The sequence below is a fragment of the Oncorhynchus mykiss genome, chromosome 12, assembly GCF_013265735.2.
Source record: "Oncorhynchus mykiss isolate Arlee chromosome 12, USDA_OmykA_1.1, whole genome shotgun sequence".
Lineage (NCBI taxonomy): Eukaryota > Metazoa > Chordata > Actinopteri > Salmoniformes > Salmonidae > Oncorhynchus > Oncorhynchus mykiss.
This window is the reverse complement of record NC_048576.1, coordinates 24,022,921-24,048,327: the sequence shown is the minus strand read 5'-3', so window position 1 is coordinate 24,048,327 and position 25,407 is coordinate 24,022,921. Positions and strand designations below refer to the sequence as shown.

At 41.5% G+C, this 25,407-nt stretch overlaps 1 protein-coding gene across 6 annotated transcripts; it reads left to right on the top strand.

The window, feature by feature from the left end:
- The first annotated feature begins 1,963 nt into the window (after positions 1-1,963).
- Positions 1,964-22,954, top strand: LOC110537232 (amyloid-beta A4 precursor protein-binding family B member 1). Of its 6 annotated transcripts, none has more exons than XM_036937244.1 (15): positions 1,964-2,316; positions 3,992-4,794; positions 4,994-5,199; positions 13,441-13,503; positions 13,655-13,731; positions 13,811-13,871; positions 14,000-14,146; positions 14,238-14,365; positions 15,537-15,542; positions 15,963-16,077; positions 16,245-16,329; positions 17,103-17,198; positions 17,656-17,771; positions 17,912-18,088; positions 19,917-22,954. In XM_036937244.1, the coding sequence occupies exons 1-15, from the start codon at positions 2,243-2,245 to the stop codon at positions 20,076-20,078; spliced, it is 2,316 nt and encodes a 771-aa protein (XP_036793139.1). In that variant the 5' UTR covers positions 1,964-2,242; the 3' UTR covers positions 20,079-22,954. The 6 variants fall into 6 exon arrangements, with proteins under 6 accessions (XP_036793139.1, XP_021478793.2, XP_021478791.2 ...); XM_021623118.2 differs by lacking the exon at positions 1,964-2,316 and adding an exon at positions 3,166-3,355 and having other exon boundaries at positions 4,097-4,794; XM_021623116.2 differs by lacking the exon at positions 1,964-2,316 and adding an exon at positions 3,168-3,355 and having other exon boundaries at positions 17,103-17,183.
- The last annotated feature ends 2,453 nt before the right edge of the window (positions 22,955-25,407 follow it).

Below are 25,407 nucleotides of genomic sequence, written 5' to 3'. Positions count from 1 at the left end.
GTCCTGCACGGTGTTGGGCTGTAAGCACAACACCCACCTGTGGACGTCGGGCCCTCATACCACCCTCATGGAGTCTGTTTCTGACCGTTTGATCAGACACATGCACATTTGTGGCCTGCTGGAGGTCATTTTGCAGGGCTCTGGCAGTGCTCCTCCTGCTCCTCCTTGCACAAAGGCGAAGGTAGCGGTCCTGCTGCTGGGTTGTTGCCCTCCTACGGCCTCATCCACGTCTCCTGATGTACTGGCCTGTCTCCTGGTAGCGCCTCCATGCTCTGGACACTACGCTGACAGACACAGCAAACCTTCTTGCCACAGCTCGCATTGATGTGTCATCCTGGATGAGCTGCACTACCTGAGCCACTTGTGTGGGTTGTAGACTCCGTCTCATGCTACCACTAGAGTGAAAGTACCACCAGCATTCATAAGTGACCAAAACATCAGCCAGGAAGCATAGGAACTGAGAAGTGGTCTGTGGTCACCACCTGCAGAACCACTCCTTTATTGGGGGTGTCTTGCTAATTGCCTATAATTTCCACCTGTTGTCTATTCCATTTGCACAACAGCATGTGAAATGTATTGTCAATCAGTGTGGCTTCCTAAGTGGACAGTTTGATTTCACAGAAGTGTGATTGACTTGGAGTTACATTGTGTTGTTTAAGTGTTCCCTTTATTTTTTTGAGCAGTGTATATGAAACAAATCTTTCACCAACAGGTTTATGTGCCAATGCACCATACAACCAATAAACAAAACATACCGACTTCGGGTCTTCAATATCACGGTTTTCATTTTCAACACAACAACAAATATACTGTCTCGACAAACAGAAAACACATCCCTTCCTACCTTAGGCTTACCAAGTATCAAAGGCTTGGCTTGACAATCTCTGAATGTCTTAAACTTTTTGGTCTCTTTCCAATTATCAAATTGCAGCTGGACAGTTTGGATTGATTGATTGATTTTATTTGTCAGTAAAAAAAAACACATTTACAGTATAAACAAATAATTGTAAAAGTGACTGGGATTGCACAATAAAGTCAGGGACTAATTTCCATTGTGGCCCCTACATTTGCTGCAGCATATGCTAGTAATATATGGACTAAATGCGCGTCTAATTTGCACATCTCCATCTGACTTTCGGGGGTCAACCTATTTTTTTATTGTAAATATTATTTTTGATTTATTTCAGCTGTATAGTTTTAAAACAGCATATCGCTTGCATATTGTTGCTTTAAATCAGTGTGCACCGGAGCACTATGTCATCGTCTTACTCTCTCTCCATCAATTCCATTCAAATTGCATCCAAAATAGATAATCCTGTTCAAAAAGTATATATATATATATATATATATATATCCTAGCCTACCTCTTTCAGCTAATAATTTCAGATAATAAATTAAATATTTAGCTAATGAATGATGGGCTATAAATAAACTTCTAACTCATAGCCTCTGTCTCTTGCACAATACACACCATGTGCTCTGCTGGCCTTTCTCCTTAAAAAACATTTATTTGCTCTTGGAATCCCAGGAAAAGCTGGACTACAATAGCTTGCTGGGAGAATTTATTTTTAGCATGTCTTATACTAATAGACTGTTGGAAGAAGGATGCTAGCTCTTGTTTTCTGAATGTCACTCCCTGATCTGTTTCACCTGTCCTTGTGATTGTCTCCACCCCCCTCCAGGTGTCGCCCATCTTCCCCATTATCCCCTGTGTATTTATTCATGTGTTCTCTGTTTGTTTCATTTGTGAAGTCAACCAGTGTTTTGTCTCAGCTCCTGCTTTTCCCCAGTCTCTCATTTTCCTCACCCTCCTAGTTTTGACCCTTGCCTGTCCTGATTCTGAGCCCACCTGCCCCTGACCTTGCCTGCACCTTTGCCCCTACTCAGATTACCGACCTCTGCCTGACCTGAGCCTGCCTGCCATCCTGTACCTTTGCCCCAATACTCAGTATTATCGACCCCTGCCTGCCTTGACCTGTCGTTTGCCTGCCCCTGTTGCTGTAAAAAACATTTACTTCAACACAGTCTGCATTTGGGTCTTACCTGAAACAAAATAGCTGAATGATAAATACAGCAGCCAATACAACTCACGGCTGGGGAGTTTGAAAGAAGAGTGAACTCGGGATGGCGGTAGGCTATAGCAGTTATTTGTTCAGACCCGTAACCATTCAATCTTAATGAAGAGAAAGGGAAGTAATCTGCATCTTATTCTAGTTCTATATTATTCAAGTATGTCATTACAATGAAGATCTGGAAAACAAAACTTTTAACTGTTGAATGCAAGGAAATAATGAAGCAACAATCGAGAAAGAACAGGTATGCTAATACGCACATTGCACAACGTTAAGGAAAATATTTTGAAATGTATACATGCGTCAGTTTACAGCCTAATTGTAACTGTGTGTAGGCCGTATGTCCTGCACCAGCATCATTATTACATTTAGCTAACATTAGATAGTTAGAGAGAATCTGACCTTTACCTCGATTCAGGAGTCTCGTAGTCTCGTCCCGATCATCATGGCTTGTGGTGTTCTTTATGATAACCACATTAGCAGCTAAATAGCATTTCATTTTGGGGGCGTAAAAACAGATGAATATATTGATAAAAGTCACCTTATTGTAGAGAGATTTACAAGGTTATCAAAACGTCATGCCAAGGTAAGCCTACATGAAACACAGCCCTTATTTTAATTGTTTCTAAAATCCCATATGGGGAAAAATGAATGGTGGAAAAACGATTTAAAAAAATGTCCTGTTTGCACACTAGGTTTTATGGGAATTATGACTCATACTGTGGTACTCTAATCAATCCACACTCAAAGAGATTTGTTTACTGGAGCTTGTTTAATTTACTTACCCAAGAGAGCATAGCTACATCTATGGGCATTTATGTTTTTCTGTCTCGTGTAATGTGCGGTAGCCTATCATAGGCTATGTATTGGTAAAAATAGATAATGGCACAATCCGTTGGTCTTTTTTGGGCTTGGGCTCATAAAATGCCTTTAATGTAGGGATTATAAAATAAATATATTTATTGTAAGGCTCATCAGGCTCAAGTAGTATCAGACTTCATTTTACAAGCTGATCAAAGCTCTAATCAAATCCAGACATATGCTTTAGAATGACACTTCCGGTCATACCACTGGTTTAGGGCCAAAGCAGTGGAATGGGGTGAAATTTCAGTTTTTCCCATGTCGCTTTTTTTTTGCCAAAATGTGCAATCCGCACTCCGACCTGCGAAAAGCAGCAATACGCAACTCAGCGTCGAGTCTGCCGGAAAGCCACACGAAGAAGATATATTTACCGCTGAAATAAAGGTGGGAGGAAAACTAAAGCGAGGAAAATACAATTCAGGGTAAGTTACCAGGTCAATTAAGTTATTTAGAGAGCGTCGCTGGCACACACGAGTGTGTTTATAATGGGATAATAATGGTGTTACGACTCAACTAGCTAGCAAACAGTAGCTAGCTTGCCAACTCGATTCATTTTGACCGCATATAAACTATGATACACAATCTAACGTTAGTTATAAAGCTAGATAGATAGACGTGTGCCACACGTGATTAGATATAAATAGTGATAGCCTAGAAAACTAACGTTAGCTGGCTACATTCCAAGATACTGTATTTTCTTCTGTAGAGCTTGCTAGATGTGCTGTCCTCTGTCCCTCATTTTTATTGCATAGTAGCATCTAGCTAATATGCAGTGGGCCCTTACCTAACTAGCATACAGTTTGTGTTGCCTGTAGCCTTGGATTCCTGGTGGGAGGAGCTCAAATCACTGCATAACAATCGTTGCCAGTAGCTAGCTAACGGTTGGCAACAATATGCCTGCTATATTTTTGTAATGAGATGAGATCTATCTAATGCAGACCATTTAAACACTGATAAATGGACTCAGTCTCCATACATTTGTGTATGTTGTGGTAAACAAACACCTTTAGGCCTACCTCTGTGTGATTTCCTGTTTATGTTTCCCCACATCCCAAAAGTGGCTCTCAGCTCTCTGCTATGTCTTTGGAGAAGACCTCCGATCTGGCCAATGAGAACACATGTCTGCCGTCCTCACTGACCCTTGACCTCCGCTCCCCACATAGTGCTCTGCTTGATTCTGACCTGAGCAAGAAGGCCAAAGGCACCACCTCCACCAAGAAGCGCCACAATTATGCCACATCCACTCCTCTGGACCTGCTGAATGGCACCAAGGGCGGCAATGACATCGATGAGGATGAGTGCAGTCAGCAGCGAGAGGAGGAGAGGGTCCGGAACCAGGAGAACGAGCAGGGCCAGCACAGCACAGGGACCAATGCCAAGTGGCTCAAGGAGGATCAGAATCAACTGCGCAAGGTGGCAGAGAGGCAGCAGGACCAGAATAGAAATTCTGACCAAGATCTGAATCACAACGAGAGCCCAGAAGGAAACCCCAACCAGAATTCTTTAGTGGTGGACCAGCAGGTGGAGGACAGTGAGCAGAACCCCTCTTCTAAGACCCTGAGGTCCCTGTGCTCTGACCTGAATGAGCCTCTGCTGATCGAAAACTCAGAGGCCCCTCATGGGAAAGAGGAAAAAGAGGAAGATGAGGAAGAGCCTCTACTTCTTCCAACAGGTGGAGAGAGGGACACAGACTCGTCTGAGGCGCAAAGTAGCAGTGAGTCTCAGAGAGATGACAGTAGAGAAGTCAAGGAAACCTGCTTGCTGTTTCAGGGCAGAAATGCAGCACCCAGTGATGAGGACTCCAGCTGTATGTCACTGTCTCAGGGCAGCACAGCCAACAGCACGCCGGATGGTGACCCAGGTAAGAGGGGCAACAAAATGTCTTAACAATGGATGGGCTTTGAGTGAAAGGGTTGTGTATAAGACTTGCGCTTTGCTTTTGCCGTAAACAGGGATTGTGACACAATCAAATAGTTTTCCGGGTTTGAGCATCTATTGTCATCTCTTATTTCCTAGTTCTCTCTTTACATTTATCTCACTTGTTCCTCCTCGTTGTATAGAATCTTACTGGGATCGCAGTGCGTTTGAGACGGACACAGACCTGCCTGCGGGGTGGATGCGGGTCAGAGACGAGTCCGGTACCTACTACTGGCACATCCCCACAGGCACCACCCAGTGGGAACCCCCCTCTCCCCTGGAGGAGGGAGAAGCCCCAGAGAGACCCTCCAGTACCTCCCCTGTCATCACACCCAGTGAGGAGCCACAGGTGAGAGCTAGAGGGCAGAGATAGTTTAGTTTATTATGATCCACATTAGCTACTGCAAGTGCAGCAGCTACTCTTACTGGTGCCTACATATAACATACAAATACATGACACAGTACAGTTATAAGATATTACATTTAAAATAAATAAATAAAAAGCTTTGCTAGGTCTTTCTTTGCTGCATCTGACTATATTACCGGAAAGTAATCAAGATTGGACAAGATCAGAGCCTGAACAACTAGTGCAGTTGATTTTTGTGTCAAACACTTTTTAAAACAGACATACCCCTCTCCATCTTCACAACAACTTTGTCATTAAGACTTAATCATGATAACTGACCATCCAATGTTACTACTAGGAGTTCAGCTACCTCAACTTGTTCAATGGTCACACCTTTTATGCATATCTCCAGTTGAGGTTTAGGTCTTAGAGAATGTTTTGAACCAAATACAATGCTTTAAGATGTATTTAACACCTGTTTATTGTGCAGAGTGTGTGCAATCATCAGCATACATACTCAGTTTAAGTTCTTGTAAAACAAGTGGCAAATCATTTGTAAAAATAGAGGTACTGTACATATCTAATGTTAGAAGTTTCCATTGAAGAATACTCTATTGGATAAGTAACTCTCCAACCATGTGATGTTGTTGTGACTTAGTAATTACATAAGAGGATAGTAATGGATGTACAGAACTAGTAACTGATAATTCCCTGTGAGAGATGACCATGGTCACACTTCTGATAGTAAAGCCGAAACAAGTTTTTTTTTTTTTTTTCAATAATCAATCAATCAATCAAATTTATTTTATATAGCCCTTCGTACATCAGCTGATATCTCAAAGTGCTGTACAGAAACCCAGCCTAAAACCCCAAACAGCAAGCAATGCAGGTGAAGAAGCACGGTGGCTAGGAAAAACTCCCTAGAAAGGCCAAAACCTAGGAAGAAACCTAGAGAGGAACCAGGCTATGTGGGGTGGCCAGTCCTCTTCTGGCTGTGCCGGGTGGAGATTATAACAGAACATGGCCAAGATGTTCAAATGTTCATAAATGATCAGCATGGTCGAATAATAATAAGGCAGAACAGTTGAAACTGGAGCAGCAGCACAGCCAGGTGGACTGGGGACAGCAAGGAGTCATCATGTCAGGTAGTCCTGGGGCATGGTCCTAGGGCTCAGGTCCTCCGAGAGAGAGAAAGAGAGAAGGAGAGAATTAGAGAACGCACACTTAGATTCACACAGGACACCGAATAGGACAGGAGAAGTACTCCAGATATAACAAACTGACCCTAGCCCCCCGACACATAAACTACTGCAGCATAAATACTGGAGGCTGAGACAGGAGGGGTCAGGAGACACTGTGGCCCACTCCGAGGACACCCCCGGACAGGGCCAAACAGGAAGGATATAACCCCACCCACTTTGCCAAAGCACAGCCCCCACACCACTAGAGGGATATCTTCAACCACCAACTTACCATCCTGAGACAAGGCTGAGTATAGCCCACAAAGACCTCCGCCACGGCACAACTTAAGGGGGGGGGGGGGGGGGGGCCAACCCAGACAGGATGACCACATCAGTGACTCAACCCACTCAGGTGACGCACCTCCTCCAGGGACGGCATGAGAGAGCCCCAGTAAAGCCAGTGACTCAGCCCCTGTAATAGGGTTAGAGGCAGAGAATCCCAGTGGAAAGAGGGGAACCGGCCAGGCAGAGACAGCAAGGGTGGTTCGTTGCTCCAGAGCCTTTCCGTTCACCCTCCCACTCCTGGGCCAGACTACACTCAATCATATGACCCACTGAAGAGATGAGTCTTCAGTAGAGACTTAAAGGTTGAGACCGAGTTTGCGTCTCTGACATGGGTAGGCAGACCGTTCCATAAAAATGGAGCTCTATAGGAGAAAGCCCTGCCTCCAGCTGTTTGCTTAAAAATTCTAGGGACAATTAGGAGGCCTGCGTCTTGTGACCGTAGCGTACGTGTAGGTATGTACGGCAGGACCAAATCAGAGAGATAGATAGGAGCAAGCCCATGTAATGCTTTGTAGGTTAGCAGTAAAACCTTGAAATCAGCCCTTGCTTTGACAGGAAGCCAGTGTAGAGAGGCTAGCACTGGAGTAATATGATCAAATTTTTTGGTTCTAGTCAGGATTCTAGCAGCCGTATTTAGCACTAACTGAAGTTTATTTAGTGCTTTATCCGGGTAGCCGGAAAGTAGAGCATTGCAGTAGTCTAACCTGGAAGTGACAAAAGCATGGATTAATTTTTCTGCATCATTTTTGGACAGAAAGTTCCTGATTTTTGCAATGTTACGTAGATGGAAAAAAGCTGTCCTTGAAATGGTCTTGATATGTTCTTCAAAAGAGAGATCAGGGTCCAGAGTAACGCCGAGGTCCTTCACAGTTTTATTTGAGACGACTGTACAACCATTAAGATTAATTGTCAGATTCAACAGAAGATCTCTTTGTTTCTTGGGACCTAGAACAAGCATCTCTGTTTTGTCCGAGTTTAAAAGTAGAAAGTTTGCAGCCATCCACTTCCTTATGTCTGAAACACATTCTTCTAGCAAGGGCAATTTTGGGGCTTCACCATGTTTAATTGAAATGTACAGCTGTGTGTCATCTGCATAGCAGTGAAAGTTAACATTATGTTTTCGAATAACATCCCCAAGAGGTAAAATATATAGTGAAAACAATAGTGGTCCTAAAACGGAACCTTGAGGAACACCGAAATTTACAGTTGATTTGTCAGAGGACAGACCATTCACAGAGACAAACTGATATCTTTCCGACAGATAAGATCTAAACCAGGCCAGAACTTGTCCGTGTAGACCAATTTGGGTTTCCAATCTCTCCAAAAGAATGTGGTGATCGATGGTATCAAAAGCAGCACTAAGGTCTAGGAGCACGAGGACAGATGCAGAGCCTCGGTCCGATGCCATTAAAATGTCATTTACCACCTTCACAAGTGCCGTCTCAGTGCTATGATGGGGTCTAAAACCAGACTGAAGCATTTCGTATACATTGTTTGTCTTCAGGAAGGCAGTGAGTTGTTGCGCAACAGCCTTTTCTAAAATTTTTGAGAGGAATGGAAGATTCGATATAGGCCGATAGTTTTTTATATTTTCTGGGTCAAGGTTTGGCTTTTTCAAGAGAGGCTTTATTACTGCCACTTTTAGTGAGTTTGGTACACATCCGGTGGATAGAGAGCCGTTTATTATGTTCAACATAGTAGGGCCAAGCACAGGAAGCAGCTCTTTCAGTAGTTTAGTTGGAATAGGGTCCAGTATGCAGCTTGAAGGTTTAGAGGCCATGATTATTTTCATCATTGTGTCAAGAGATATAGTACTAAAACACTTGAGTGTCTCTCTTGATCCTAGGTCCTGGCAGAGTTGTGCAGACTCAGGACAACAAATAAGAAATTATAACACTGAAATCTAACAATACATCTCCAAATAGGGCTTTTGTGGTGACCGTATTACCGCCGCACCGGCAGTCATGAGTCATGACCACAATAAAATTCCACCTGACCATTGAGTCACGGTAATCTCCGCTTATGCACTCTGGACATGCGTTGGTAGTACCCAACGCGCTAACGACCATTAGGTCGCTAATGGCCTGGTACTCGGGGATCTATTGTCCCTCTAACCACTTTGACATCAGTGTAAATACAATTGAAAATCACATCAAACACTATTACTATTTAAACAGTATCATGCTTTTAAAACTCACCGCACAGTTATTGATCAATTTGAAAAAAGAAGTTTAACAACAGGTTGAAACTGAGTGGAAAACATGGTTGTTGTGGATGTTGTTTCAAAGCTTAACACAACAAAATATACAGTGCTTTCTAAGGCGAAGATTCATTTGGTTTAGTTAGCCTACAATTAGAGTGAATTTGATTTTGAATAGCCTAATAATAGCAATTAAAACATATATTTTTATATATACAGAGATTGGGCGGAATATCACCTGTCATGAAACGAGAGGCTGCATGCTCCTCAAACGAGTTGATGCATGGAGTGAAATAACCGGAGGAGCCTACCCGGCATGATTGAAAAATGAACCACCTGGAAAGGTGCCCCTGTTCCTTCCCATAATGGGTCATTCTAAATCTAAACTGATTTGACTTAATAGTAAAGACAAGATTAAATTGAGAATAGTCTGATGGGTGAAAATATGATCACTTGAGAGAACGGTGTGTGCAGCCTGAAGCAAGGAACAGAGCGCAAGCTTTTTTTGTTGTGACTTTCTCAAATCATCAATAGTCTATAGTCAAATCTTGCAGCCCATATGTTTTTATTTCTAAGGTTTGTACCATTCACAACTGAATTTGCCAAATAAATCTAACAATACAGTTGAAGTCGGAAGTTTACATACACTTTGCATACACTTTACTTTCCTGACATTTAATCCTAGTTAGGATCATCACTTTATTTTAAGAATGTTAAATGTCAGAATAATGGTAGTGATTTATTTCAGCTTTTATTTCTTTCATCACATTCCCAGTGGGTCAGAAGTTTACATACACTCAATTAGGATTTGGGAGCATTGCCTTTAAATTGCTTAACTTGGATCAAACGTTTCGGGTAGCCAACTTTGGATGTATGCTTGGGTTCATTGTCCATTTGGAAGAACCATTTGTGACCCAGCTTAAACTTCCTGACTGATGTCTTGAGATGTTGCTTCAATATATCCACATAATTTTCCTCCTCATGATGCCATCTACAGTGCCTTGCGAAAGTATTCGGCCCCCTTGAACTTTGCGACCTTTTGCCACATTTCAGGCTTCAAACATAAAGATATAAAACTGTATTTTTTTGTGAAGAATCAACAACAAGTGGGACACAATCATGAAGTGGAACGACATTTATTGGATATTTCAAACTTTTTTAACAAATCAAAAACTGAAAAATTGGGCGTGCAAAATTATTCAGCCCCCTTAAGTTAATACTTTGTAGCGCCACCTTTTGCTGCGATTACAGCTGTAAGTCGCTTGGGGTATGTCTCTATCAGTTTTGCACATCGAGAGACTGACATTTATTCCCATTCCTCCTTGCAAAACAGCTCGAGCTTAGTGAGGTTGGATGGAGAGCATTTGTGAACAGCAGTTTTCAGTTCTTTCCACAGATTCTCGATTGGGTTCAGGTCTGGACTTTGACTTGGCCATTCTAACACCTGGATATGTTTATTTTTGAACCATTCCATTGTAGATTTTGCTTTATGTTTTGGATCATTGTCTTGTTGGAAGACAAATCTCCGTCCCAGTCTCAGGTCTTTTGCAGACTCCATCAGGTTTTCTTCCAGAATGGTCCTGTATTTGGCTCCATCCATCTTCCCATCAATTTTAACCATCTTCCCTGTCCCTGCTGAAGAAAAGCAGGCCCAAACCATGATGCTGCCACCACCATGTTTGACAGTGGGGATGGTGTGTTCAGCTGTGTTGCTTTTACGCCAAACATAACGTTTTGCATTGTTGCCAAAAAGTTCAATTTTGGTTTCATCTGACCATAGCACCTTCTTCCACATGTTTGGTGTGTCTCCCAGGTGGCTTGTGGCAAACTTTAAATGACACTTTTTATGGATATCTTTAAGAAATGGCTTTCTTCTTGCCACTCTTCCATAAAGGCCAGATTTGTGCAATATACGACTGACTGTTGTCCTATGGACAGTCTCCCACCTCAGCTGTAGATCTCTGCAGTTCATCCAGAGTGATCATGGGCCTCTTGGCTGCATCTCTGATCAGTCTTCTCCTTGTATGAGCTGAAAGTTTAGAGGGACGGCCAGGTCTTGGTAGATTTGCAGTGGTCTGATACTCCTTCCATTTCAATAGTATCGCTTGCACAGTGCTCCTTGGGATGTTTAAAGCTTGGGAAATCTTTTTGTATCCAAATCCGGCTTTAAACTTCTTCACAACAGTATCTCGGACCTGCCTGGTGTGTTCCTTGTTCTTCATGATGCTCTCTGCGCTTTTAACGGACCTCTGAGACTATCACAGTGCAGGTGCATTTATACGGAGACTTGATTACACACAGGTGGATTGTATTTATCATCATTAGTCATTTAGGTCAACATTGGATCATTCAGAGATCCTCACTGAACTTCTGGAGAGAGTTTGCTGCACTGAAAGTAAAGGGGCTGAATAATTTTGCACACCCAATTTTTCAGTTTTTGATTTGTTAAAAAAGTTTGAAATATCCAATAAATGTCGTTCCACTTCATGATTGTGTCCCACTTGTTGTTGATTCTTCACAAAAAAATACAGTTTTATATCTTTATGTTTAAAGCCTGAAATGTGGCAAAAGGTCGCAAAGTTCAAGGGGGCCGAATACTTTCGCAAGGCACTGTATTTTGTGCAGTGTACCAGTCCTACCTGCAGCAAAGCACCCCCACAACATGATGCTGCCACCCCGTGCTTCACTGTTTGGTTGGTGTTCTTTGGCTTGCAAGCCTCCCCCTTTTTCCTCCAAACATAACAATGGTCATTATGGCCAAGCAGTTCTATTTTTGTTTCATCAGACCAGAGGACATTTCTCCAAAAAGTACGATCTTTGTCCCCATGTGCAGTTGCAAACGCTAGTCTGGCTTTTCTATGGCGGTTTTGGAGCAGTGGCTTCTTCCTTGTTGAGTGGCCTTTCAGGTTATGTCGATATAGGACTCGTTTTACTGTGGATATAGATACTTTTGTACCCGTTTCCTCCAGCATCTTCACAAGGTCCTTTGCTGTTGTTCTTGGATTGATTTGCACTTTTCGCACCAAAGTACGTTCATCTCTAGGAGACAGAATGCGTCTCCTTCCTGAGTGGTATGATGGCTGTATGGTCCCATGGTGTTTATACTTGTGTACTATTGTTTGTACAGACGAATGTCGTACCTTCAGGCGTTTGGAAATTTCTCCCAAGGATGAACCAGACTTGTGGAGGTCTACAATTGTTTTTCTGAGGTCTTGGCTGATTTCTTTTGATTTTCCCATGATGTCAAGCGTAGAGGCACTGAGTTTGAAGGTAGGCCTTGAAATACATCCACAGGTACACCTCCAATTTACTCAAATGATGTCAAATGACTCATGATGTCAATTAGCCTATCAGAAGCTTCTAAAGCCATGATATAATTTTCTGGAATTTTCCAAGCTGTTTAAAGGCACGGTCAACTTAGTGTATGTAAACGTCTGACCCATTGGAATTGTGATACAGTGAAATATTCTGTCTGTAAACAATTGTTGGAAAAATGACTTGTGTCATACACAAAGTAGATGTCCTAACCAACTTGCCAAATCTATAGTTTGTTAATAATACATTTGTGGAGTGGTTGAAAAATAAGTTTTAATGACTCCAACCTAAGTGTATGTAAACTTCCGACTTCAAATGTAGGACCGTTTTCAAATGATCACTTTTGAGTTCAAAATAGCCACTTTGCTTCAGAATGGGAAAAATATTTTTTATATTTTATTCAGCTAAGTTTTATTCTTCTTACTATAAAGTCATATAATATAAAATTATGGCACAGGATTTATAAGCATAACTTCTCTGCTAAGTGGACAAGCCAGTGGCATGGCACATAGCCAGGTAACATACAGTAGGCCAACTCATATTCTGCTCTTCTGAAATACATTTTCTTCATATCGTTGTTTATTTAGACCTGCCTAAAATAAATCATGGATTTATTCTGATGGTGTATATTAAATTGATTTATTCCAATTTTTTTTATTAGATTCAATGGCGCACATCTGTGGCTTGAATACAGCTTGGAGGCCTGGAGATGCTAAACGTGTTTATTTTAATTAACTGTTAGTTACTGTGAGACCGGCAGTCTTTTGCATGACAATAACCGCCTGATAAAATGTAATGACCGCCACAGCCCTCGCTCCAACTACAGTATCTTATTATACATTTATTTTAGCCAATCATCAATCATCTGTCAGTGCATTACAAGTTGAGTGCCCTTTCCTATTTGCATGCTTGTTCTTTGAAAAATAGCATTTTATTTGTTCAAAAACAATTTTCTCCATCAGTTTTCGAAGAACAGGCAGCAAACTGATTGGGTGGCTGTTAGACCAGTGCTTTACTATTTTTAGGTAGTGGAATTACTTTAGCTTCCTTCCATGTCTGTGGACACAGTCCTTTAGGTTTTGGCCTGACTGTGGAAATTAGGGTCACACAGTCATTGTATTTCCATTTAAGCACCCACTGCTAGTGCTAACGGATTTAGTTTCCTACTTCTAATTGGTCCTTGTCTCTTTTTTGTATCTTCAGTTGACGTGGAGTAGTCTCACCCAGTCCCGCCCCAACAGGTTTAATGACGAGGAGTTCTGGAAGGTGAGTGCCAAATGTACTTGAAACAAACCTAACATCAATGCAGTTAGCAAACCTTTTTTCAGAGGTTTTCAATGTTTAGATATCAACTGCTTATTATTTTCTATCTCAAATGTGGAAATGTGACTTCTTACTGTTGTTGGTATGTCTTCAGGAGGAAGATGCAATGGCTGATCAGACCCTGAAGGATTTTGAAGGAGCCACATTGCGTTATGCCTCTATCAATCTCAGGTGAGCCCCCCCACCCCACCCTTCAGGTACAATGTATTATCATTGTATGCTTATATTGTCTGATTCCTTTCACATCCAGCTGTTCACAGTCTGAAGGAAAGGAGAAGATGAGCTCACTCATCAATGACCTGGACGCTAAGGTATGTGCTCTCACTCAGACAAATAGACATAACCAATCATTCCACTCCCATCCCACACACATTCTTTTCTGTTTTAACACTCAACATGCTCTTAATCACTCTTTCCCTCTCCTCGTGTCTCTCAAAAGGTTTTTGCTGTGCGGTCTCTGGGCTGGGTGGAGATATCAGAGGAGGAGATGGCTCCAGGGAAGAGCAGCGTGGCTGTCAACAACTGCATCAGACAGCTCTCTTACCACAAACACAACCTGCACGACACGGCTGGGATCTGGGGAGAGGTCAGAGAATGGCTTATGTGTGGGAATATTACCTGGATAGTGTTGGTAGAACAATGTTAAGAGGAATGTTCTGTAATGTGTTTTCACACAGGGAAAAGACATGCTCCTTGTTCTGGAGAATGAGACCTTGAACCTGATTGATCCTTTGGGCCAGACTCTGCTGCACACCCAGCCTATCGTCAGCATCCGAGTGTGGGGAGTGGGCCGGGACAACGGCAGGTCAGTCCCCTGCTACTCTAACTACACTTCACAAAAACCAAAACGCAACATGTAAAGTGTTGGTCCCAAGTTTCATGAGCTGAAAATAAACATCCTAAACAGTTTCCATATGCTCAAAAAGCTTATTTCGCTCAAACTTTGTGCACAAATTTGTTTACATCCCTGTTAGTGAGCATTTTTCCTTTGCCAAAATAATACCTGACAGATGTGGCATATCAACAAGCTCATTAAACAGCATGGCCATTACACAGGTGCACAGGAATTTTGCAGTACGCCCAACCAGCCTCACAACCACAGACCATGTGTATGGCGTTGTGTGGGAGAGTGGTTTGCTGATGTTAACGTTCTGAACAGAGTGCCCCGTGGTGGTGGGGTTATGTTATGGGTAGTCATAAGCTATGGACCACGAACACAATTGCATTTTAACGATGGCAATTTGAGATCACAAAGATACCGTGACGAGATCCTGAGGCACATTGTCGTGCCGTTCATCCGCCGCCATCTCATGTTTCAGCATGATAATGCACAGCCACATGTCGCAAGGATCTGTACACAATTCCTGGAAGCTGAAAATGTCCCAGTTCTTCCATGGCCTGCATACGCACCAGACATGTCACCCATTGAGCACGTTTGGGATGCTCTGGATCAACGTGTAAGACGGTATGTTCTAGTTCCCGCCAATATCCAGCAACATCGCGCAGCCATTGAAGAGGCCACAATCAACAGCCTGATTAACTCTATGAGAAGATGTGTCGTGATACATGAGGCAATTGGTGGTCACACCAGATATTGGCAGGTTTGCTGATCCACGCCCCTACCATCTTTAAAAAAAAAAAGGTTTCTGTGACCATCAGAGGCATATCTGTATTCCCAGTCATGTGAAAGCCATAGACTAGGGCCTAATTTATTTATTTTAATTGACTGTTTTCCTTATATGAACTGTAACTCAGTGCAATCTTTAAAGTTGTTGCGTTTATATTTTCACTATACATTTCTTTATTTTCTTCATATTTTAATACTAAAAATATGTGTGCCAGTTTGCTACAGACAATGTTTCTTATTTTGGTTTTATTTGTCTGGCTTTTGTTGCCTTATTTTGTGAACCCTGCTTTTTCTGTTGAATTGATTCATTTGGGGTTTTCTCTCTAACCGGCTGCACTTGGGCACACAGGGAGAGGTAGTGTATTGTTATTGTCGTATCCACCATCTTCCGTCATGTCACATAGAATTTATCATAGTTGTGGTTTTCACAGTTAGCATATTGATTCCACACCCCTATCCCATAATGTTCAATCACACCCATGATTTCTCAATCACACCCATGACTTTCTGATCAGTTTCTATAGACGAGAATGTTTGCTTAGCTATTAATCATAGTTTGACAACACTAAGTGTTCTCAGTCCTAATTGTTAGTACATTTGTTCATTGTTGTATTTGTGAAAGCTTATGCTATTAGGTTGCTAGTTCTCTTGAGTAAATCCTGATATTATCAAAATGTATTGATTTCAGCATTGTCCATTTCATCTGCCTCAATTGTCATGATCAGCCTTTATAACGGCCTCTCAAGAGACGCCTCTTTGTTTGTGTTAACTTTAGGGACTTTGCTTACGTGGCGAGAGACAAACTGACTCATGTTCTGAAGTGCCATGTGTTCAGGTGTGATACACCTGCTAAGAACATTGCCACCAGCATGCATGACATCTGCTCTAAGGTAAGCCCATCTGCTTTGGTTCACTGCACCATACTCAGGTCTCCACGTTGAACCTGAATGAAATCTCCCTTTTTTCACCTAACTTTGGGACTGGGGTTCAGGGGTCGTTTGTGTCTTTATTTTTTGACATGTTGTATCGGGTCTTTCCTGTCATTCATTTTCTGTAGATAATGGCCCAGAGGAAATCATCCAAGTCCTCTCTGAACAGACTCAACATAGACCCCTCTAAACTGGTGGACATTCCTTTCCAGGGTAAAACACTGGCACTTGATGTATGACGTAGGCTTGGTGGTGTACCGTATACCGGGGTGTTTGTGAGTTAGTCCCTAGTCACTTGTTTGTTTACAAGCACAGAATAACAAGAGACTGGAGCCTTGTGAGTCACTCACTGTTGTGCAGCATGCGCCATGTGATCTAATTGCAGTATGGAATTCACAACTAAATGGTTGCCAGCTTGATATCTAATAACAATTAAGTTAACGGTCTAAAATGTGTTAAATGCTCTGCAGTTGTGCATTTGTTCTGCTAATTTAGTAGCTAGTTAGCCGTCTAGCTAAGTGGTTAGCTTCTTCCAAAATCAAGCATTCGCTTGGTAACAGCAGAAAATCTCTTCCTGGATCAGGTGCCTAATATTTGTTTTGTGCGTGCAAGCAAACTGTGAGTAGCATTTTTGAGTTAGTTGTATAGTTTAGGTCAGATGCTATAAAATGTTTGCTTTGCACTCGTTAGCATTTAGTTAGCATTCTGTATGGGATTTTACATATACTTGTTACTCTGTAATCTGAAGGTTAGCAATTCTATCAGTGGGGTTTGAAAACGGCGTCCCTTGTGTTCAGTGCCGGTATTACCAAATATCCTGGTATGGTACAAGGTCGGTATGACAATCTGGATACTGCCAGAGCCTAGTATGACCATATACTTACTGTATAATCTAAAACCAAATGTATTTATGGGCAACTTCAGGTCCTTTGTATAGTTTTAATAGGATGTCACAGTGGTTTTCTGTCTCTCTCCTCTCCCTACAGAATTCCCTGCACCAAAGAATGAGCTAGTCCAGTCCTTCCAGGTACGTTACCTGGGTAACGTGCCGGTGGCTAAACCCGTAGGTAAGGAACGCTTTGGTAAGGAATGCTTTTTCTTCTCTTTCCTAGAGTTGTGATGGTGTGTATTGAATTACATTTCAGGTAAACTTGTGTATGTTTCTCGGTCACTGCCTGTATTTAACCTTCCACTTGTTCTCCCGTATGTTGGTATTGTAATTAAATGAATACTGACTTTCAACTAAGTTGGGGTTCACTTAATGAAATGCATTCAATATACATTGACTTATTGAATGTCTCAAAGTATTGCATGTGTTCTACTAATTTCTTCTACAGGTTGTGATACTGATGTCTTATTGTGTGACGTCTCGACTGCTATGAGCTATCCTCTTGTTAGGGATATTGAGCTATTACCTAACACTTGGTTTTCTGTGAAGTATGACTAACACAATTCCTGTAATTCCATCCTTTTCCTGAAATTATCAGGTATTGCGTGTACTCAGATGTGCAGCTAACCTGAGTGGTATGTCCTATCCAGGTATGGACCTAGTCAACGTAGCCCTCAACACAGCAATCAATTCCAAAGAGAAGGAAGAGTGGACGCCAGTTACTGTGAACGTGGCTTCAGCCACACTTACAATAGTCACAGCTGAGGTGAGCACACACACAGATAGTCACACACACAATCTCAAAAATATATATATTTTTAATGTCTTTCCAATATGAAGCTCTGAGGTTGTTTAAATTGCTGTGGGAATAGTCTGACCCAAGGTGTTCTGTTGTGTTCCCTGCAGACAGAGGAGGTTCTTTCTGAGTGCCGGGTGCGGTTCCTGTCCTTCATAGGCGTGGGGAAGGACGTCCACACCTTTGCCTTCATCATGGCCGAGGGCCCTGGGGACTTCATCTGCCACATGTTCTGGTGTGAGCCCAACGCTGCCAGCCTTAGTGAGGCTGTGCAGGCCGCCTGCATGGTGAGTGCAACGTTTGTCAGCCAACGATTGAGGGCTTTTGGACAATACAAATGCATTCAAGCAGACAAATAAAAACTTTGCCGGACACATTGTCCAGCAGAAAATATCCTTATGAAAATAAATATCCTTTATAAAGTTGTAGTTGTTATTAGAGAGGGGTAAAGAAAGATTTTGTTAGGGCGCCAGGCAGGTATTAACCATGCCGAAAGGAAAAGAGTAGAACAGAGAGAGTACCACTACCAGACCCACACACTTCAGCAGAAGAGACTGCCTAGAGTGTAGCCTGTTTACCAGATAGCCAGTGGAGAGAAAAGAGAATACACACCATATAAAACCCACATCACAGCACAGGGGTGACCCCAACAAGAATACCTCATACAATCATAATACTAATAATGGCAGAGCAATTTAACAGCAACTTAATACAAGAAAGAACCCAGTCATCAACAGAGGATTTGCAATAATCTGTATTATCTTCCAGTGGAGGAGTGCAGAGGGTATGAATGTGGGGGGTGTTCATAGACACAACAAAGGCCTTAATGTCCACAATCTTCTCGGCCACATGTCATTAGTACACCTCACCTCAATACAGTTCACATAACAATACACAACTTACAAGCATCCTCCCTTTTAACTAAAATGTCCACCCAAATACTGCTGGCAGGGCAATAATAGTCCAGCTCTAATGAACTTCAATGGGAAGTGCATTTGAAAAATAGAGAGTCTGTTGCAGGGTAAAGCACTGGGATGATAGAGGGAAGAGAAAGAACGAGAGATCTTAGCTGTGGTCTTCAGGCGTGCTGGTGTACTGTCCGATGGTTTGTATGTTAAAGCTTCGCAACAATGTTGCTACTAATCCAAGCGATCCATAACGGGCGCGGTCCCAAACGAAAACCACCACGACCTAGAGCGATCACACCGATGATTGAGGTAAATACTTTATAAACTACACACGCTGAAAACAAACAAAACTTCTGCAGCACAGCCCACACAATCAAATTGTCGCGCCTCCCAAAAGAGCTGAAAGAGCTGTCTTTATTTCCTCCTTCCTTACTGCTCATGCTCTCTTAAAGTGGCAGCGCACGGTGAAGGCTCAGTGCTGATTTCGCCACAAAGTACATTGGCTATGCACAGAGGTTGGTTCAGGTTGTCTTTCAGTCACATCTTCTCTCTACTCCGCCTGTCTGTGTTGAGCTCACACTGTCGCTAGCAAACTTTCAACATTGTATCTGGTGCTGGTGCTGCCCCGCAAAGCTACCTATGTCAGTGAGTTCGTGCCCGCTCTATGCACACAGAGGAGAAGTGTTCTGCTATTTTATGTTTTGCTAGACATCCCTGTAAGAGAATGTACAGAAATGTCAAAGTCCAGCATGGAGTATTTAGATGAAGTAATTTTGCTTCCTTCTCATGCTAGTCTAATGCTTGGTTGTGTAGTTCGCTTAAAAATGCCCAAAACAGTTCAAATTAAGTTAGCTAACTAGCTATGGTACCAAGGATGGAAGCACAGATAAGTGGACAAATAAATTGACACTGAAACAGGATATTGGTAAGCCAGATGGACAGAGAGATGTGCAAGGAGCCAATGTGCAAGGAGCCAATGAAACGGCAGTGGGCACAACTAAAAATGTGAATGGACTTCTATTTGATATGGCAACTTTTTCAGAAACATTAGGTGAGTGGTTCTTCTAAATGGGAGGAGTTTGCAAGGATTGGACTGTTTTACTACGCGGTAATATTAAACATGCACAGCCTTGTTGCACCAAATATTTTGAGTCCAAGTTTAATTTTATATTCAGATTTGGTGCTTATGTTGTGTGACTTTTGACAGCTGCGCTACCAGAAGTGTCTGGACGCCAGGCCCCCCAGTACCAGCTCCTGCCTGCCAGGCCCACCGGCCGACTCCGTGGCACGTCGTGTGGGCTCCAGTGTCAAGAAGGGGGTTCAGAGCCTGCTGGGCAGCTTCAAGAGGTCTGGGTCCCAGACGCCCTGAGAGGTGCCAACCAACTAACCCACTCCAGTCCACCCCCAGGCCCAGCCCACCATGCCAGCCATGGCTCTCCTCACTCCATTCCCTCTCTCTCCCCCCACCCTGAGGTGTTATGGTATAACCTGCTTCCCTCTCAACACCTGTCATCTCTTTTAGATGTGATGTCAGAGCCGTGGGCAGTGTGGGCTGCCGGTGTGGTTGGGGTACCAGTGAGCCTAGCACTGTCCACACCTGCTCCACGCTTTTCACTTCCTTCACGTAATCCTTGGTTGGACAAGTAGGCCATGTTTTCCTTCCATTGTTTGTTTAATCTGTGATCTGTTAAGAGGAAACTGCTGGACTCATGGACAGTGTTTTGAATGACAGCAATAGTTGGGTAAAATTGGTCTAGTTTGCAAAGTACCAACACTAATTATTCTTAGGAAAGCAGTACTGTTCTGTAACATTGTCTCTGCGGTTTGTTTTGCAGAACAAATATAGTATATTATTTGTGAGGATAGAATTGGAAGAAGTGCAATTGAATTGTGAATGTTGAACTCATGCCATTTGCTTGTGGAACTATCATGTTGGTTTTCATTTCAAAGTAGATTTGAAAGAAATGATTGAGAAATAAAATGGCATGAGAAGTCTGTATAAAATGCATCATGGTGAATGTCAGTGGTGGAAAAACTAAGACTCGCTAGCTACGAATGTAATATTCGGCAAATAAAATGCTAATCGTTTGGGTCATTAAAATCTATACTTTGTACAGTACATTTGTTAATGCCTAAATAGCTTAGCATCCCCTCTTCCATCTGATGGAGCTGGTAAATCAGCAAGTGCATTATCTTTATTTTATAGCTATATTTTTATTTGTATGTGTATTGCAAATTGCACTAAAAAGTGTAGTTCAGCTCCTCAAATCTGAAATGGAGATGGCATACTTTTAGAGCATGGCTCAAGTTTTAATGAAACCTCAAATCTCAAAGAAAGCTTTGGCTATCTTTTACTGCACTCCAGCTGTATACCAAGTGGGGGGTACTATATGTTGGAGTCGAGGAATATATCATCTTTGTGATGCCAAAGCTAGAAGAATCATGTGTTTTTTTATGGTGTTCCTCTTCAGATCTATTGTGGAAATTGACCTGAAGGTGATTTTACCATCCTTTTGTTATGTTCAGATAACCCAAAAAATTTTGAATCTGTTTAACAACATTTTCCTTTCATGTACGTTTTTACACAAACGTGTCAAGTGTTATACTCTGTTCCCTCTACTCCATTCTCTATGCATTTTTAGTGTATGTTTTTTGTTACGTCTAAGCAGAGTGACAGAGCTACTGTTAGCTACCGAGGTGTCCCTGCACACTAACATCTGCCAACTTTTGTCTCGTAACCAATTGGGTCTAAGGGCAGATGGTACGTTTAGTATTGTTACGATAGACATGACACTGACAAATAAGATTGTATTTGTCACATGCGCCGAATACAACACTGAAATGCTTACTTACAGGCCCTTAACCAACAATACAGTTGAAATTACACCAAAGTATGTCATTACCACACACTGTTCGTTTAACACCGACTTTATTTTATGTTTTTGAAACTTATGACTGCCCTCGGGTGGGCTTTCAAGTAGTCTTGTTCATGAGCAGTGTGTCTGACAACACTATAGGAGAGCTAAGAAGCCTGACACTTTCAGTCTTCAGAAGGCATTTTGTTATGCAGAGATTGCAATACGGAAAGTGTTGCTTACCCACAGACAGTGTTTTTCTGTGAAAGAGACAGACTTAAAGTATGTGTTGGAGTTTCTTCCTTGCGGTGTAAGTCATATGAACACAACATCTTTAAAATAATTTATCCCATAGTTGACTGACTAGATTTTCCCCTTTTTTTTTGAATGCAGTTGGTTCAAAATAAGTTATATTTTTTATGAAATTATATTTTTCTAAGTGTGTATAATATACTGTATCTGTGAGGTAGACATGCCTTTTTTTTTGTGCCTCTGTTCTTACCACTGTGGTCACTGGTGCAGCAGTGTTTCCAAATCTGTATCGCTAGACTATAGTTATCCTCCTTCACATTATAGCACCACAGTTCTTCTTCCTCTCTCTGACCTGTTTTGGACAGCAGTTTGACCAGACAATAATGAATTTGACTAATGCCTTGCTTCAGCTGCTCTGTCACTAAGTTTTGACTCATAAAAACAGAAGTGTATGTACAATTTTGTTTTTTGTTTTTACACATTCAGAATTAATTTAAAAAAAAGTTTAACTGAATTTGTGTCCGTGTAATTTCCTTTGGTCCTATAATTGTTACTCCTTACTATACACACTATGTACTCTACTACTTACTATAAGTGTCAGACATTGGTTGCCTTATACAAACAGAGCTTCCTGGTGTTCTATTTGATTTTGAATGCACACTGTGTAATGTTGTACCATGCTTTACTTCTGGAGGCCTCAATAATACTTTCAAGAAATGTTGTGTTTTGTGGCTATAGATATGACTACATGAATTCAAATGTTTTTCCTCCCATTTCAATAGTGACTGTCACTACACATCTCATCCACATATTTCTCACCTGTTTCTTTTCAGTTTTGCTGAGAAACCTGTTTTCACCCATATATTCACTACAGTGTAGATGCCAACCTATGGGAGCACATTGCATGGCTGACCCATAAATGGTATATAAGGACTGACCCCAGACTCAGAACAGGGGAGCGCAGAGGTCTTCAGTGTGTTTCAGCTCTGTGAGGACAAATATAGGACACGATAGGAAGTCTTGGGTATACGTTTAACCTACCCATTGGATCAAGCGTATACATTGGATACGCTTGAGATATTTAGGTTGCTTTGGTGACATTTAAATGATAAATATGTCTAAGGATTAGTCATGGCAATAAAACAAAATCATATGCTTTTCTTTAATTTAAGATGAATATTATTGAATGATTACACGTTAAGGGTGAGAAACAGACTTTGATCCACAACACTAATATGATAGGGATGTGATCATGTCCTCTGTCACAAGCCATGGAATATATATGTACATTCTCTTGACAAACCTGAACTTTTGTTTGTTTCGCATGATGTGTTCAAAGAGTATTAAGAAAACCTTGAAGTGATCGCTTTTGTTCATACTGTATGTGAGCATTTTTTAAAATGTTTTGTTTCCTTTAATATCCACTGATGACTGTAATGCAAGAAAAAGGGTTCGTTTTTTTTAATTATATCTAAAGAATGTAAATGAGATGTTATGTATATGTAGTACCAGTCAAAAGTTTGGACACCCTACTTATTCAAGGGATTTTATTTTTCCTATTTTCTACAAGACATCAACACTATGAAATAACAATTGATATTGGGATGATGGGATGGTGTTTCGCAGCAGAATGCTGTGGTAGCCATGCTGGTTAAGTGTGTCTTGAATTCTAAAGAAGTCACAGACCGTGTCACCAGCAAATCACCATCACACCACCTGCTTCATGGTGGGAACCACACATGCGGAGTGTCGCATAAAGACAGCGGTTGGAACCAAAAATCTCAAATTTGGACTCATCAGACCTAAGGACAGATTTCCACCGGTCTAATGTCCATTGCTAATTTTTCTTGGCCCAAGCAAGTCTCTTCTTATTGGTGTCCTTGAGTAGTGGTTTCTTTGCATCAATTTGACCATGAAAGCCTGTTTCACGCAATCTCCTCTGAACAGTTCATGTTGAGATGTGTCTGTTACTTGAACTCTGAAGTGTTTTTTTAGGGTTACAATCTGAGGTACAGTTAACACTAATGAACTCATCCTCTGCAGCAGAGGTAACTCTGGGTCTTCCTTTCCTATGGCGGTCCTCATGAGAGCCAGTTTCATCATAGCGCTTGATGGTTTTTGCGACTACACTTGAAGAAACTTTCAAAGTTCTTGAAATGTTCCGTATTGACTGACCTTCATGTCTTAAAGTAATGATGGACTGCTGTTTCTCTTTGCTTATTTGAGCTTTTCTTGCCAATAATATGGACTTGGTCTTTTACCAAATAGGGCTATCTTCTGTATACCACCCCTACCTTGTCACAACACAACTAATTGTCTCAAACGGCATTAAGAAGGAAATAAATTCCACAGATTAACTTTTAACTGTGCACACCTGTTAATTTAAATGCATTCCAGGTGACTACCTCATGAAGCTGCTTGAGTGAATGCCAAGAGTGAGCAAAGCTGTCAAGACAAAGGGTGGCTACTTTGAAGAATCTCAAATATATTTTGATTTGTTTAACACTTTTTTGGTTACTACATGATTCCATATGTGTTATTTCATAGTTTTGATGTCTTCACTATTATTAAACAATGTAGGAAAAAAAACAAAAACTTGAATGAGTAGATGTGTCCAGACTTTTGACTGGTACTTTACATGTATATTAAAATCAACTGTCACAGGACAAAATAAAAAGTGGAGCTGTTTCATTGTGGGCCGTTGTCTGCTGAATAGCACTGTGAGTAGCTGGGTGCACATCACCTCATTCAGGATGCACTCCAAACATGGTTTAAAAACAAACAAAAATTGGATTACTTTTAGAAGACCAGATGCATACACAGTTTACAATGAATGACTTGGAAATGTTTTTTTCATCATCCATGTGAGTGAGAGACTGAAGAATATTGAGAATTCTCCTCATGCTCCTGGTTGTCTCAGTTTACAGCTGAAACGAAAAAAAAGGTACAAACTAACATGAATATTTATGAGGCTGTGTCAATAAAACAAAGCCAACACCATCTACAATTATTTCAACATTTTATTTCCTCTTCTCCACTTTGCCTGCTGTTAATAATCTAAATGAGTTACACACCGGAAGGGGTAAATATAATCACATGTAAATATGCTGTGTTCCAGTTGACAGTCAGTGGATTACCATTTCCATAGCCTCTTCTCCCTGTATTTGCTTTCTTCTCGTTTTTCTAATTGTCCCTGCAGTACTTCTGTTGATTTTCAGTATGCAGCCTCCTCAGTCCAAACTCCTCTGTTGTCTCACAGACCTTTATGTCGGCCATCATAGGGCATTACGTTTAGATGTGCAGTGCCTTCAGAAAGTCTTCACACCCCTTGACTTTTTCCACATTTTTTGTTGCGGCCTGAATTATAAATTGATCAAATTTAGATAATTTTTTTGTCACTGGCCTACACACAATGCACCATAATGTCAAAGTGCAATTATGTTTTTTGAAATGTTTACAAACTCATTAAAAATTACAGGCTGAAATGTCTTTGAGTCAAGTATTCAACCCCTTTGTTATGGAGAAAATGTGTGCAATAATAGTGTTTAACATGATTTTTGAATGTCTACCTGATCTGTACCCCACACATAC

What these genes read in the sequence shown, in the direction of transcription:
- LOC110537232 (XM_021623114.2), top strand. Translation starts at nt 3,192, where the DNA reads ATGTCGCTTTTTTTTTGCCAAAATGTGCAATCCGCACTCCGACCTGCG. An exon ending in TCAATGACCTGGACGCTAAG is followed by an intron (nt 13,872 to 13,999) that starts GTATGTGCTCTC and finishes GTCTCTCAAAAG; the next exon opens with GTTTTTGCTGTGCGGTCTCT. An exon ending in CTGTGCAGGCCGCCTGCATG is followed by an intron (nt 18,089 to 19,916) that starts GTGAGTGCAACG and finishes GACTTTTGACAG; the next exon opens with CTGCGCTACCAGAAGTGTCT.